The sequence below is a fragment of the Ooceraea biroi genome, chromosome 12 (genome assembly GCF_003672135.1).
Source record: "Ooceraea biroi isolate clonal line C1 chromosome 12, Obir_v5.4, whole genome shotgun sequence".
NCBI classification, from domain to species: domain Eukaryota; kingdom Metazoa; phylum Arthropoda; class Insecta; order Hymenoptera; family Formicidae; genus Ooceraea; species Ooceraea biroi.
The window spans coordinates 7,372,857-7,388,530 of NC_039517.1; the positions used below are offsets into that span (position 1 = coordinate 7,372,857).

The 15,674-nt window shown below is 41.7% G+C and overlaps 4 protein-coding genes across 8 annotated transcripts; 3 read left to right on the forward strand and 1 right to left on the reverse strand.

Moving 5' to 3' along the window:
- Positions 1-29: 29 nt before the first annotated feature.
- LOC105284208 (nuclear transcription factor Y subunit C-8) lies at positions 30-2,633 on the forward strand. The gene is made up of 5 exons (XM_011347552.3): positions 30-256; positions 493-565; positions 674-767; positions 873-1,058; positions 1,121-2,633. The coding sequence occupies exons 1-5, from the start codon at positions 215-217 to the stop codon at positions 1,392-1,394; spliced, it is 669 nt and encodes a 222-aa protein (XP_011345854.1). The 5' UTR covers positions 30-214; the 3' UTR covers positions 1,395-2,633.
- A 131-nt stretch (positions 2,634-2,764) lies between these two features.
- On the forward strand, positions 2,765-7,384 carry LOC105284211 (lipase 3). Its single transcript, XM_011347558.3, has 9 exons — positions 2,765-3,545; positions 4,039-4,207; positions 4,391-4,595; positions 4,691-4,805; positions 5,042-5,285; positions 5,383-5,538; positions 5,634-5,721; positions 5,819-5,961; positions 6,044-7,384. The coding sequence occupies exons 2-9, from the start codon at positions 4,088-4,090 to the stop codon at positions 6,194-6,196; spliced, it is 1,224 nt and encodes a 407-aa protein (XP_011345860.1). The 5' UTR covers positions 2,765-3,545; positions 4,039-4,087; the 3' UTR covers positions 6,197-7,384.
- LOC105284210 (arginine/serine-rich protein PNISR) lies at positions 6,312-13,894 on the reverse strand. Of its 3 annotated transcripts, none has more exons than XM_011347553.3 (12): positions 13,302-13,894; positions 12,927-13,115; positions 12,486-12,739; positions 12,217-12,388; positions 11,959-12,140; positions 11,622-11,852; positions 11,163-11,265; positions 10,181-10,252; positions 9,656-9,750; positions 9,411-9,573; positions 8,420-9,335; positions 6,312-6,923 (listed from the first exon to the last, which is right to left on the reverse strand). In XM_011347553.3, exons 1-11 carry the CDS (start codon positions 13,393-13,395, stop codon positions 8,443-8,445), a joined length of 2,448 nt encoding a protein of 815 aa, XP_011345855.2. In that variant the 5' UTR covers positions 13,396-13,894; the 3' UTR covers positions 6,312-6,923; positions 8,420-8,442. The 3 variants fall into 3 exon arrangements, with proteins under 3 accessions (XP_011345855.2, XP_011345856.2, XP_011345857.2); XM_011347554.3 differs by having other exon boundaries at positions 8,417-9,335; XM_011347555.3 differs by lacking the exon at positions 6,312-6,923 and having other exon boundaries at positions 7,056-9,335; positions 13,302-13,443; positions 13,566-13,894.
- A 144-nt stretch (positions 13,895-14,038) lies between these two features.
- LOC105284212 lies at positions 14,039-15,639 on the forward strand. Of its 3 annotated transcripts, none has more exons than XM_011347559.3 (4): positions 14,039-14,138; positions 14,802-14,999; positions 15,083-15,275; positions 15,371-15,639. In XM_011347559.3, the coding sequence occupies exons 2-4, from the start codon at positions 14,808-14,810 to the stop codon at positions 15,478-15,480; spliced, it is 495 nt and encodes a 164-aa protein (XP_011345861.1). In that variant the 5' UTR covers positions 14,039-14,138; positions 14,802-14,807; the 3' UTR covers positions 15,481-15,639. The 3 variants fall into 3 exon arrangements, with proteins under 3 accessions (XP_011345861.1, XP_011345863.1, XP_011345862.1); XM_011347561.3 differs by lacking the exon at positions 14,039-14,138 and adding an exon at positions 14,167-14,306; XM_011347560.3 differs by lacking the exon at positions 14,039-14,138 and adding an exon at positions 14,184-14,345.
- The last annotated feature ends 35 nt before the right edge of the window (positions 15,640-15,674 follow it).

Here is a 15,674-nt window from a genome sequence, read left to right on the forward strand (position 1 = left end):
TACCGTGGGGAAAAAGTGCATGTGGGTGTAGGGTTTCGGAACATTCCCTGCACGTTGCATCTCGGGATCTCTTTCGCGACGATTTTTGTTGATTCGTTTGTTTACGCATTGTGCCGTATCGCGTGCGTGCGTGCATGCGTGTTTGCTCGCGCGTGCACCGTGCCGTCGTGTTGTGCCGTGAAATACGACCCGTTCCCCGTTCTGCACGAGCAAGATGCCCAGCAAAAAGAAAAAATACAACGCCCGTTTTCCAGCGGTAAGCGAATCTTGCCTATCTTTTTCCGTTACGGAACTCGGCGATACCCCGATATTTCGATAACCGAATCGAGGAGGATTGGCCGACTCTCAAGCTCTGTTTCTCGTTCTCGCGTCGTTTTCTTCACGTGGAGGCATGATGTTTGCCTGCAGTGAGAGAAGAATGTACTTTGCAGCGTTGGCGAGCAAAAATTCAAATTGCGATTATCCTAACCTCCTTGTGTTTCGTGTTGCCAGGGGCGCATCAAGAAGATCATGCAGACGGACGAGGAGGTCGGAAAGGTTGCTCAGGCAGTGCCGATTATAATCTATATCCTTTCTTGATGTCCCTTACGAGCATAGATTTCCGTAGACTTTATTGTTGTCTAATCGTATGTTGTTGTTATCCATATGTAAACTATTCCTTAATAAAGCTTACCTAGGACTCTGGAATTATTCGTACACTCTTTGCTGACCAAGACGATGCAGATTACAAGCGCCAAAAATGCCAAGACTCTAAGTCCATCTCACATGTGAGCAAATGAGTAAATAAAAACAGAAGATAGCGAGAAGCATTATACTCATGTTGAGTAGATCTCTGACAAGGTAACGTCTACAGCTGGTCTATCTCTCCACAGGAAACAGTGCATCCTATCGGAGAGTCGATTCGACTTCCTCAAGGATCTGGTGAAATCTTTACCCGACGTGTCTGGCCCCGATGACGAAGTGCCTACGTCGCCAGAGACTCCCACGCCTTCGCAGATCAATGTACCAAACGCACCCATAGCGTGTCCAACTGTGACGCAACATCCTGACCCGCTAGAGTACGTTTCTCGCTGATGCGTCTTCCTCGAGGCCCTGCTAATTGCGCCTTGCACCTTCGCAGGTATCAGAAGCAGCTGGGATTGCCGATCGGCGCTGACGCGAGCACGAATCACAGAAACGCGAAAGACAACCGATCAGCGAGCAATCCAAATTCTGCTGATCGGAGGATCGCGTCGGAGGAGCACTCGCAAGTTCCAGAGTTCCAGATGTCCATGTCCGACTCCTTTCGAATTAGCCAACCAAACTTTTATATGGAAGTTAACGCGAGTGCGAGCACTCAACCAACATCGAACTTCGCTCATACTGCCAACATCGATGAGGATTACGATACATAGTAATCGGCTTCACCGAGTCTAGCTAAAATCTTTGTACACGTGGCGCGCACGAAAGAATAGGCAGTGGGCGCGCGTGTGTGTGGACGCACGGATCAAAAATATCTTTCAATTGCTCACACCACTCGTTGATTAGCTTGATAGTCTTCTGATATTTTCAGATTGAAGCAATCGTACTCGTGTCCGCTTTGTACAGAGTGTCGGAACTATCATAATTACTATGATAATTATCTGAATTATTTAATATAAAAAAATGTTTTATTTTTTGAGACATCTATTTTAAGAAAGTTTAATCAAAATATGTTGGTTTATTTAATCCATATTTAATTAAGTTTAATTAAAATACAGACCAATACGTGACTTTTAAAAGAATTTTTATCCGGATATTAAATTAATAAATTGCGCAGATGTCCCTCATTTAGTCACCGTTTACAGTCGACGTGCGTACATTGATAGCGTTTTTCGCGCCATTCTGTACCCATTCATACGTTACAATTACGTAAAATATCAAGTTTGCCAAATTTAGTTTTTCAATTAATAGAAGTAACGTTTGCATAGATTGTACATAATATATAAGGTTTATTTTAAATGATACTTTAAGTTGTATTTTTTCAGAGACGGAGGACTATTTGCTCGAGACAGCGTTAATATTGCATGTGTGCTCATAAACATGTCGCGTAATCGTTGTATTCAATTGTGAAATCGTTTATATGAGCACAATTGTGTATTGTACCTTATTAATCGCAAAGTATATTTAGACGAGGAAACCTATAGGAAAGCGAAGGCAATGTTGACGTCTCAATATTTGCGTTTCGTTGATACTGTATATATGCAATTAATGTTGCATGCACGTTTTATTTATGCATCATCGTCTCAATGTTGCAGCATCTGTTATTTGCTTTCCTTTCTTGTCCTTACGATTTCAAGGCCAATCCAAATTTAGATCGACGAAATTTATTTCCCGAAATTTCACGCCGCGAAGTGACTGAATATTTTTTCAAACAAATGGAAGACTACGACGATAGGATGGCGTTAGATTTTTTAATTATATGCGTTAATTAATATGTCCAAATCCAATAAGAATATGTTAATAAGCGATTTTATTATTAATAAATTATAATCGACTACAAATTTTACAACATTCGAAAATAATCCTTTCTCATTTCGTAATTGAGTTATACCTGAATACATATGTGTGTGTATGTATGTACATACACACTGTGGAATAAAGAGCTTACCTATTTAAAATGCCTATTTAATGTTTTCTTTTTTATTTACACTTGACCTTGTATTCCTGAGTTTTTATAAACTTCGAGCCGTGACTCTAAATCTAAAGATATCTAATATTTGATGCCACTCTGAAATCATCTCCTTTAGGCCCGCTTCTACCAATGCCGTTTAACTTTAACCGTAGTTTAATTCCCTCTTCGTCCTTTTCTAACTACCTGCCTTAGAAAGAGACGAAGAGTGAGTTAATCGACGATTAAATTAACTGGACTTTGGTCGAAGTGGCCCTTACAGTTGCTTAATTACATAATAGAATTTGCAATTATACTTTCTTTTGAAACGTAATAAAAATAGAAAACGTAAAATGATAAATTGATACTCGAGATGATTTGGTGTTGATCCCGCCTCCTACAGTTATGTGACAGCACGCGTGTAACGTTCAATTAATCATCCATGTACATGTACGCGTTTATCGCGAAATACATCATCGAGAAACTTGCATACTTGCGCGTTTCGAAAATCGTGAATGTTATCTAATTGTCGGGCGTCACGTTAGCACGTTGGCGAAATTCCGCAAATTTGGGCGATATCGGCAATTGCACGTGCCAACTTAATTTGTGCGGGGTCGTCCAACAAATCTCTTCCAAGGATGTCGATATGTAGCTATGCGGTGGCTGTTGTAATCGCGCGTCGGAAGCGCGCGCGATACGTGTTCGGACACGTGCTCGGACACGTCGTCTATCATCGCTCTGCCTTTGGAAAATTCGTGTCGTTAATAAAAACATGATGGCCTCGAATGAATACGTGAGCAATGAAACGGATGATATACGGGGAGAATGGAGGGAGAGTTTACGGAAGCGGCTTGTTATAGTGGTAGATTCATCCAAATGCAGTTGCACTGTAGCCAGTTGAAGAAGAGTAATATAGGTAAACAGAGAAGAGTGTATAAAATTCTGTGATCGTTTAAAGGATCGTTTTTCTACGAGTAACTCTGCTATATATTTCAAATTAAATTAGTGTCATTTTTGTGCATTTAAAAATTAAATTATTTCTGCGCGTCCATCGTGCGTGTATATAATGTATTTCTGTTTTACGCGAAGGATATCTTTTACATTCATAGAAAACTGAGTAATTAATCGCGTATAAAAAGAGTGTGTAAATTAACGAAGACAAGCATAATTGTATAACAATTGATAACTTTTTTTATCAATCTAAATGTTTATGAAACTTGCACACAGTTTTGATTATAAACTTTAATTCTCTTGTTCGTCTATTCAGTTTTATCTCTGCTATTAATCAGCGGATAGTAGAATAACAGTTTAAAAATAGACATACATTTTGCCTTTTTCTGTTTTAATTATTGTTGCAAAAAGTTACGGTTAACGTACGATACATTAATAAAAGATCATATCTACACAAGTGGCAGTGCAGACATCGGCAGACTATCGGCATCGATAGATATCGAGAAAATGACTACATTATACTGGTTTTGTATTTCACTACTGTGTTATGGATTTATCACTCAAACAAATGGTTTATTTCGCACACGCGGGATATTACATCCGAGGAAGGATCCTAATTTACTGATCGTAAGTGAAATCTTATTAAGAAGATAGTGAAAAGAATATAAATTCTTTTTCATATTTTTTTCATTAGATTAGTAAATTTTAATATTACAATTTTGTTATTAGTTACTTTATAGTCAATTTAATCGGTAATATTCAAAGTAAGCGTAAAACCAAATATATTTTTGAAATAATTGCTACTTTTAGGAAAATTACGTAAGGGAAAACGGCTATCCTTTCGAGCTTCATCATATAACAACCAAAGATGGATATATATTAGCTTTGCATCGGATACCATCTACTGATCCGAATAGAAATGCCCAGAATCGCACACAACGAGTCGTGTTGGTCATGCACGGATTATTAGGCTGCTCGGCGGATTGGTTGTTACCAGGAAAAAACCGATCGATTGGTATAAAAAATCAAACTTTCCCGATTTTAGCTATATTAGCTTAGATTTCGCAATACGGCGCATAATATTAATTAAAATTTCGTTGAAATTATTAGGGTTTCTTTTGGCTGATAACGGGTATGATGTGTGGCTCGGTAACTCTCGCGGGACCACAAACTCGAAGAATCACACTACATTTTCTATTGAAAGCGCTCAATTTTGGGACTTCAGGTATATCGGCTTTCGAGCTCATCGTAGAACTCATTATGCTTGTGTATTATCTCTCATGTTTCGCGATAAGCTCGTCATTAACGTTCAACCTTCGCTTCTTTAGTTTCGTAATACCAACTACGAGGAATTTTTGTTATTCAGCGCGTGTGATTCACATGTGATTATGTCAACGATATTTCTGCGGTCCTATATAGCGATGATTAATTATTGTTACGAATACGAATATTCTGTTCTAGTTGGCACGAAATGGGCGTTTTCGACATGCCCGCTATGATAGATTATATATTAGCTCAAACTGGGGAGAAACAATTGTTCTACATAGGCTTTTCTCAGGGAACGACGCAATTCTGGGTTCTAATGTCCCTCCAACCGCAGTACAACAAAAAAATTAAGCTCATGTCTGCCTTGGCTCCCGTAGCTTACCTCGGACACCTCGACGGTATACTGAGGCCACTGAGCTTCTTCGCGAATTTGTTTAGGGTAAGAATAACAAGTAACGCCTAAAACGCGAAATTAAAATACGTGCTTAACTGACAGAAGTAAAATAGAAGCTATTTTTTTGTTCAACGTGCGACAGGGATTTTATAAGTATACTGGATACTTCGAATTACTGCCGAACTCACCCCTAGAGAAATTTATAACGGGTGTGATGTGCCGGCAGGGTATGATGACTCAACCCTTCTGTGAGATGATCATCTCCTTAATCGGAGGTTTCAGCACCGACATAGATCACGTAAATGTCGTATAAATCAAGATCCGATTCCCATACGAGCTGAAAGCACGATTCACGTTTACGTTTAAGAGATCAGTGACGTTATGTATTTTCAGGCGCATTTGGCGGATAACTTACAATTTGCACCGGCGGGATGCTCGTACAAGCAATTTGTTCATTACGCGATGTTAATTCAGAATCCTGGTATCGATTTCTTTTCATTTCGATTTATCCCATGATGTAACCCGAGGACAAGAGCTTCGCGTGATCTTATGCTCAATGCGGTTTGCTTTTCCTGCAGGACACTTTCGGCCTTACGATTACGGTATACTGAAGAACCTTCGGAAGTACAGGCGATTCGTGCCGCCAGAGTATCCTTTGAGGAGAGTCACGGCCCCGGTAATATTGTACAACGGTTTGAATGATTTCTTGGCAGATCCACAGGTAATTACACGTGTCGTTGACATATTTATAGTTAACAGATGAACGTACAGAGAAGAGGAAACTACTTATTGTATTATTCCAGGATGTGGAATTATTGAGCGGGAAATTGCCGAATATTCTGGAGAAGTATACGGTGACGTTAAAGCGACTGAATCACTTCGACTTCATATTCGGCCTGCACGTAAGAGAACTCGTTTACGATCATTTAATTGAGAACATGAATTCGGTTCTGTAGAAAAATTCTCAATTATGTAGAACAAGTTCTGCAGAGGAAGAATTCTCTATTATATCGGGAATCACTTTACGATCGATGAAAAGAAAAAAGCAGGCAAGGAAATTCCGTTATCATGTTTTTTTTTTTACATCGCTAATGAACGCGATTACCTCGTATTTACTGCGACACGTTGATCGGACACTTGAGATCTTTCACGATTGAAAATCTTTCACGATTGGTTTTGATATATCATTTGACTATCATCCATGAATCTTACGATTACCTCATCTACAATTGTATGATAGTATCATAAAGTATTGATATGAAATTGTGATCAATTTTTATATATCTGCGATATACATACGAAGGAGGAGTCACTGTTAAGTTAATGTTAAGCACGTCGACGTAAACGCACTTACGGCTTTAAGAAACTGAGAGCTCCCATTACTTTTTTACTGAAAACAAGTTTTTACTAGACGCGAGATATTCTGATGAAACGGCAAAACTAACAAGGATATTTTGCATTAACGAGTATCGGCGAGATACGCGTCTAGATAAATTTATAACACATAGCCTTAAGTATTACTATTTATTGTATGTCATACGATTTTATACACTATTTTTGTGAAAGAGAAAAATTGAATGCGATATATTTAAAGATTGCAATTGTACCACAATGCTGTATACGTTGACGAACTGAATCGTACGTGAAACGTTGAAAACGCCGAGGGGAAGCCAGTGGAAGATGCTGAAACAAAATAAAACTTCTAGGACTCGTGCCGAAATCTTTACGCGCAAATTCAATTTATAAAAGGTATCGATTAATCATCGGGTCGAATAATGTTCTCAGTGTTAATCACGTCAAAGCATACTTTTCTTCTTATCAAAACTTGGATATATTTCCAATCGGATACAGGTCGTACGTCATATTTTCAGTATGTTCGCATAGGTATAATTGTAATGCTTATTTATATGTAATATTATTTGTATGTAACATTGAACGTAACATAATAATCTGAGTGTAAACAATTTATCTGTATAGCTCCGCGACTGAATTCTATTAATCACGCATTTGATATTCACATATTTGTATATTTGGTACACTAAAAAGCAACTTCTTTCTCTCTCTCTCTCTCACTGTACAAAATTATACATGTTTCTAACAAGTTTATAACTCTAATACCTAATAAAAGTCTATAAGTGGAAGATTTAAATTCTAGAGGATCGTCATTAAACTTGCTTTGATTTAAACTTATCCTCGATTCACGTTATGTATAATTGCATCTTTCAAGAGAATAAATAAGCACTTGAGATAAATACATTTTATATTACTTAATACAAAATATACATACTTAATACAAAATTCTTTTTGTATCCTTTGATTAAAGAATTATGTATTTGAATTATATTGCCTTTTATTTTTATTAGATTCGAAAGAAACAGTGATTTTAGTATTCAATGAAAATGTCCTAATAGCTCTCTACTCTCTCTCTCTTATTTGTACGTCTTATAATTAAATCTAATAAATTTGTTCCTAATACAGCTACAGGAAAATCTGTAAAGTAACTGACCGATTAATTCTCTCTCTTGATATATTTTAATAAATTATTATTATTATTCAAAAATAATTGAGCAGATTTCACTGTTTCATAACTAAACAATTATACGTGATTATATACAGTTGTACTTTGCTCGTTACACAACGTAAACTTTGATTAATATATTTGCATGGAAGAAACGAATATGTAAACATTTAGCTCTTAATTATCTTGCGATTATAACAAAAAACAAAAGAAATAACAAGTGATCTAAAGCAAGGAAATAAAAACAACAAATAAAATAGAAAAACAAAAGCAAAAAAGAGATGCATTTGATATATATATATATACACACGAATGCGTGAGTGTAACAATTATAATTTGTTTCTAAGGATGCACACCGTGGTGGCATTGTATATGCATAAAATACAATTATAACTGTCACACTTCAGCGTTGTTCCTCGTAAAATCAACAAGGAAAATATCACGAAAATCACGCGTCAATCGACATAGAGAGCGAAGCGTGCCGAAAAGAAAATATCCGGTTCGAGAAGCAATAATCGATAATAATCGATAATAATTAAAACAACATATACAACATATAAGCATGAATTTTTGAACGGCATAACATTTAAATAACGTGTCACTGGGTGCTTTCCGTGCTCTATTTTGTTAAAGCTATAATCAAAATGAATGTACATACAACCTTGAGCTGTGAGCGAATCAGGTTCAATTCCTGTACCGATGTGATGACTTCTTACCATCCCGATGGCCCGATCTTGACTTGGATCGTGATTTGCGATTGCGATCCCGCGATCTGGATCGGCTGCTCTGTCGCCGACTCCTCCTGGAAACATACGACCTCGAACGTCTCCCTCGATCCCTCGAGCGGCTGCGAGATCTCTCCCTGCCGCCGCCGCCGCCGCGAGATCTTGAACGCGAACCCCTCCGTTTCGCGTCCCGCGAGGACTTGCTGCGCGAGCGGCTACCTCTCCGCCTGTCTCTGGAATGCGTGCGGGACTTCCTTCTGCGGGAACGCGAGCGCGACGACCACTTCCTGCTGGTGGACAGTGATCTGGAGCGTCGGCAGCTGCGCGAGCGCGACTTCGCGCGCTTCGCTTCGTTCGAACGCTTCCTGGTGGATCTGCGATCGCTAGAGGAGCGCGAGGAACGCGAACGGTAGTCCTTGCGCGACTTGGCGGATCGCGAGCGCGATCGCCGTTTGTGCGTGCGTTCGGACGAGCGCGACCTCGTGGATCGTCGGCCGCTGCGCGACTTGCTCCTGCTTTTGGATCTTCGTCGTCGACGGTAATGCTGATCGTGCTGCTGCTGCTGCTCGCGTTGGTGCGATTGCGATTGCGACTGTTGTTGCTGTTTGCTCGCGCGTGCCTTGTCGCGCCTCTTGGCGGAGGATCCGCGGCTCGATCTCGATGAGCTGCTCGTGGACTCGCTGCTGCTCGAGTCTGAGTCGGCCGATCCTGACACGGTGCTACCAACTTTTGCCTGCTGATCATTCGTCGTAGGCGCGTTCTGCGGTACCGCTGACGATTGTGGACTGTGCCCGCCGCTCGACAAAGTTTCCGACGCTTCTCTCTGATTATTTAGCGTTTCTTTTTCATCAACTAAAGTGTGACGTCAGGAAGTTACACTTAATTGCGCAGCGGCCACATACGATTGCGTTGTCAGTCGAAACATACCTGACTCCCTGCAGCTAGTATTACCGGTATGATTTTCCTGTTGCTTATTACTATTGTACTGTTCCTCGTGGCGCTGCTCCTCCTTCTCCTCCTCCTCGGCAAGTCGCGCCTCAATCTCCTCCTCCGTCTTGCGGAAGGCCTGCTGTCGCCGTCGCAGTGTCTCCTGTAAAACCATTGCCGGTAAGGTAAAACGAAATCGTACAAGAAATTACAACATTAACATCATTATCACGAAATTAGCTCACCTTCAACTCCTCGTCGCTGTCGTCGTTCTGTACCTGTGTGTGCTCGCTCTGCTCCTCCTCAGACTCGCTGTTACTGTCACCATAGATGCCCAGACCTACGGCAGACGGAAGAAGAGATCACATCCGGTCGGGGGCGCGCGCGCGCGCGCAACGTCGCGACACGTCTTCGCGGTTTTTCGGAGTGGAAAAAAAGAAAACAAAAAAACATACGCTCGGCCCCGATTAATTTTCGAAGCCGCTACTTTCAGAGAAATGTCCTCAGAGAGAAAGAGAGAGCGATTGAGAGAGGGGCGCCTCTCTCACTCGGTTGCAGCGACAGATCTCCACGAGTGAACGGCCGAGTTGATACAACGTCAATGTACGCGTGCATGCACGCAGTGACCCGTTTCTTTTTTTCTCTCTCTCTCTCTATACTTTCCTTTGATTTTTCTCTTTTCTTTTCTTTCTAAACGAGCCACCGCGTCGTTTACGACCGTTCTCTGGGGATATCGCCGTGTATTATGTAAAATGTCGAAGCGTACTTACCAAGCTTGCGAGTGATCTGAGCAAGAGGGGCCATGTTGTTGAGGGATGCGACGGGGGTCTCTCCTGCAGGGACTTACAATACACACGCAGTTTAGTAACCAATCGCTAAAAGTGCTACCGCACGGATAAATGCCCCCCTCGATAGCATCGAATGGCTCTTTTAATCGGTTCATTCGCAGGGATAGGGCGAACCGTCCCTTCGTCCCTTTCCTCCGTTTTCCTTCACGTGTACCTTAAGAAATCTTTATAGCATTATTCCACACTTACAAATCGAACTATTGTACTCTACGCGGAAAACAATCAATCGCTACCGCGCGATCACGATCTTTTCATGTGGAGTGTTTTTTTTATGCCGAATTAACAACGACTTCTTTTTTTATAATTTAGGAGAAAAAGCTTGAAGGATGTATCAGAGATATCTGTGAAGACTTGGATTACAAGTTAAGTGCGTTTCCTAGGCATCTAAAAGTTAAGCGCCCATGACGTAAAATGGGTATGAGATGCTTTTAGCTGCAATATCCAGGTATCCTTTCATTGAAGCAAATTCTGATTACAGATTACTTCGCACTATGCACTATGATACACACACAAAAAATACGTAATATAGACTCTCCTAAAAATCATAGAGATATTGCCAAGCAAGAGATAGCCGGCACGGCTGAAAAAGATCTCTAAAATATCTGCGGCACGTAACGTGGGACGATTACGTGATCAGAACGAAAGAGAGTTACATCTTACATTGCTACACGCAAAATCCCTGAAAACACAACAAAAACAGGATGTCCTGAAATTGCCGAATAATCAAGTCTACGCATTAAGAAATCTCTTCTGTTTAATGCTCTCAACTTTATATTACACAAAACTCGCATAACTCCGTCGCAGCATAGCGCGGCGAGTAGGCTCACTGAATCGGATTCTGTGCTCCCGTAAGCAAAAGCACGGAAATTCAATTGGTTAGTTCTATCGTGTGTATCTGGGGTACCTTTGGCACGTGCGCGGCTCCAAACCTCTCTGCATACCGCGCCAATCTCTTCGTTCGTTACCTCGAGAAGTATCTCCGTCAGCGATCTCCTCACTTTCAACATCTGTGAAACGAAAGATGCGACCGATGCAGTTTCGCAGAAATCGCGTAAAAATTTACGTAGCGTTTTTCCATCAGCCGACGCGCTATGGACACTGAACGAGATCCAGCAAGCTTAATAATCCAATTAATAATAAATCTGTTCATTTAATTCTTTAAAGTGGCTTCAACTGTTTTTATTCTGTTGCTTTTGTAGGCAAATTTTATTCGATGACAGTAGGGCCAATCGTTTCCCGGACAAACGCAAACCTGAGATGGTGTTTGTGATTTCTAACGCGAGACGAATAAATAGTTGGCGGGCCAACTTTTTTCCCAAGTTTTACCTACGCTTCAATAACGAGTCTGAATAATTTCACTCACCACTTCCTGCAAGATCTCCTCCCGTGATCGTTTCTGCACGGTAGGCGTACCCGCCGCGCCAGTCGGACTCTCGTCGGTGCCCCCGTGTGACTCTGGCGAGTCGGCGTCCCTGAATCGTGACTTTCGCGGCCGAACGATGATGTCCGGAGTGCGATCGTAACTCTTCTCTGCTGACTGCTGGGTCCCGCGTGCATCGAAGTCCTGCTCGGTTTCTTTCTCCGAATCCGAGTCCTGCAGCGGGAAAAATGCAGAGGCATAATTTTGTGACTGCACGAATTTGCAGAATCTATCGAGTTCACCGTTCAAATATGAGTTCAGGTGTCTGATTAATACGTACGAATTTGCTCTTGCTGGGATTAAGCACCGCGCGCGCCTCGTCCTCGGCTTGCTTGCGAGCCTCCAGCTCCTGCTTCCTCAGGATCTCCAGTCTCTCCTTTTCCACAGCTTTCTGCTTCTCCTTCTCCATCTTCTCCAGTCCTTCCCGGATCCACGCCGGTAATTGTCTTCGTTTCGCAGCATCTGCACGGGACAGAACGACCAAGCAGTGTGTACGGTGAGACAGTTCAACCAGGAAGATTCATCCTAAAATTTTTACCGATAGTTGTGGTAGTGTCCTCCTCTGGCGTCTTTTCCCTATCATCTCGACACCGAACGGCATCCATCCCTCTCATGTGCGATGTTCTGTTCGTGTGTCTGATGCACTTCATGAAGCCTGGTGGCTGCGGCGGCACCGCGTTAGGCGATTCACCGGACCAATAATTGGTAACCTGAGAAAAAAGTGTCCAATAAATAATCCAACCTAATAACTTGGATTGGGCAGATGCGTGAGATCCTCTCGTCCTAGATGCATCGTCATCTCTTTACCTGATTGTACGATTGCGCGGGCGGCACCGAATTGTACGAGTACAATGACGGTGCAGCAGGCGGAGGCGTGTTGAAGTCAGTAGTAGTGGATATCGTCGGAACAGGCGGTATAACGGGCACTGTTGGCAGACCGACTGGTTTGCCGTCAGGGCCTATAGTAACACCTGGAGGTGGCACGCCACTCCACTCCCAACTACCTGTTCCCGATGCCGAGGTGTTCCAGTGACCCCACTGACTCCACTGAGTCCACGCATCTGTCGATATTGATGGATTAATAATGCAAACGAGACATCGGATGTTAATTGACTTTGACAAGCATGTGTCGTATGCTTCAATGATAACGTAGAGCATTAAAAGATATTGGAACAGCCAACGATAATGGGCTAAAGTGACTAAACAAGAATAATAATTGTAACACTATTGACCGATCTTATACTTTACCAGATCCACTAATAGTTGGAGCAGGAGGTGCTGGCGGTACGTCATCATCTTTTGTGTCCATGTCCATCGGTTCCTCACCGCTACCATCGTTAGCAGAATATACAGGATTTATAGTAGGCGGCGGTGGAGCTGGCGGCACGACTGTCTCCTTCATTTTGATCCATTGCTGCGCCAAAGCTGCCCAATCCACTGTTTGCGAAAGAATGAGATCATGCGTTGTTAAACTAAGGCCTGTTCTTTGCAATACGTTAGAGCGAAAGAAAGTACATTTGTTTCACTCCAACTTATCGCACTGGTTCAGAAGTGCAGCGAGAAAGAAGAAATCTCTAATTACAGAGAGGAATTATTAGAGTGAAGATTGATTCATGATCTGACCTTGATCATTGCTCATGTTTTGATAGGCGGAGGGATTGAGCGCCCACTGAGTTGGATAATCCTTGCCTTCGAACATCTCCCCGCTCATCTTCATTCACGGGAGACGCCGACAACGGGAATCCGACGAGCAAAGTTTTTTAACCTACCAAAGTGAGAACATATTCTTGACTCTTCACGCGTCGCATGCAAGCGGAACGTTTATCAATGGGGGCGCAACGCAATCGACAGGAGTTCGAACGGATGATATCGGACGTTCTCGCGTACTTTCCGTCTCTCCGTCGCGCCGATCGATGCTTCAAGCTCGAGTACGTGTCCCACTGAGTCTTGAAATATCGCTATATGTCGTACACGGAGGATGTATGGAGCGCTACCGTTACAAATCTCTTTACTGACGTGAACAGCGAACTGGACATCGTCCCACTAGATCGTGAATGATACAGTCCAATATTTACATCCAAAATGAACCGCACAGATATCTCCACGATATTCCGCACCGTACCGTGAATACCTCACCGGAATGACCGGAAAAGCATCAAACATCTTTTGGACCGATCTTGGCCGCAAAAACTGACAGTGGTACCAATCAATCTTCGAGGTTAGACGCACTTCAATGCTGGGGGAAAATTCGACGGTGATGTATCCATCAATTTAAAACTCACTAGTTTCCAGTAAATTTATTCGCTTTGATAATTTTTATTGGGAATTTGTCCGACCAATAGAAAACGTTCCTGATATTGATACCATTTGTAACTAGGCCGTTTTTCGAACGCACTTGGGGCTCCTCTCTCGCCGCCATTTTAGTTTGACCCTGTGTCTTCATTGGTTTTCACGAGCACGGTAAGTCCAGCTGCGTTACATTCATTTCTTGGCTTCGCGCGATGTAACGATCGATCTCTGATCGTGACATTGTCTCGATTACGAAAATTTGTGCGTCTACCGAGCTTTTCCACGGTTTCTCTTGTCATCTACTTTCGTTCCCGGTCCTCGGCTCTCGTTATCAGTTAGGTAACTCTCGCACACACTTTCACGTAATTGCGGAGCAAGGTATATATTCCCTGGGTTTTGACATTTCTACGCAAGAATTTTTAATGCGATGTCGAGGCAAATATTGCCACTGTTATGAGCTTTATTCTTGTGGTGAATAATTTATTTTATGATAAATAGCATTTAATTAACAACACATGTAAACGTTACTGCAAAATGTGGCGTAATTCAAGCACATACACATACTCACACACTTGCATTTAATGAATAATTTGGCAAAATAGAATGTTTGTCAAAATTTGACAGATGTCAGATGATTAGACAGATGATAAGGTAGAAAATTAGATGAAGGCAAATCAAGATGTCATTAATATATAAATGCTTAATAGTATTATTTTTAAGTAGAAACTTAAGATTTTATACTTGATAAGAAGAAAAAAATATGTGAAAAACCTATTTCAAATATCGTTCTTATAAAAAGCTTCGCTTAAATGCATTTTTCATGATATTTTTCAGTAAACAATGGCTGGCAGATTGTTTGCAAGTCGCTTGCAACCTATTATTCAGATTCAGAGTCGTGGATTATTCACGATGGACAGAGTCGGTAATAGGGATGTGGTTGGTTTCGGGTACAACGGTGAACCCACCTATTTAGACAGAGTAGACTTCCCATGCCCTGCAATACGCTGGAAAGAAAATACTCCCGACGTCATGGTGAGACGAGGATAATTGAGCTAATCCATCCAAAAGTAGATTACAGATTTAAGTAAGTCGAAGTGCTGTGTTTTGTCTACCAGGCATTAAGAGAAAAGGAAAAGGGCGATTGGAAAAAATTGAGCATTGAGGAGAAGAGAGCTTTGTACCGCGCCAGTTTCCGCCAAACGTTCAGCGAGATGCAAGCACCGACTGGAGAGTGGAAAGGAATAATCGGGCTATCCCTGATTGTCATGAGTGCCGGTGTATGGCTGTACATATACTTCAAATTAGTCGGTACGTTTTAGTATATGTAATTTGTTCTGCAAAGGATCAATGCAAATTAATTGAAAAGTGCTTTTTAAAATAACGTTATCCTCTTTTTTTTCCAGCCTATCCGCCGTTGCCCGAGTCGTTCAGTTTGGAGCGTCGACTGGCACAGTTGGACCGTATGAAGAAACTCGACATGAACCCGATCGATGGACTCTGTGCCCGAAAGTAAATTAAATTAGCGTCTACTCTAATAAAATTAGTTATTGTGTACAGTAACTCTTATCCGCTGCGCATGAACGTTGTGTATGCACAAGGTGGCGAAATCTTAATAAATGCCATGTTACGTTTTACAGCGCTATCGAGATTAAAATACACATTGCTTATTTATCACGTTATGCAACCATACATGTATTTGATACTATA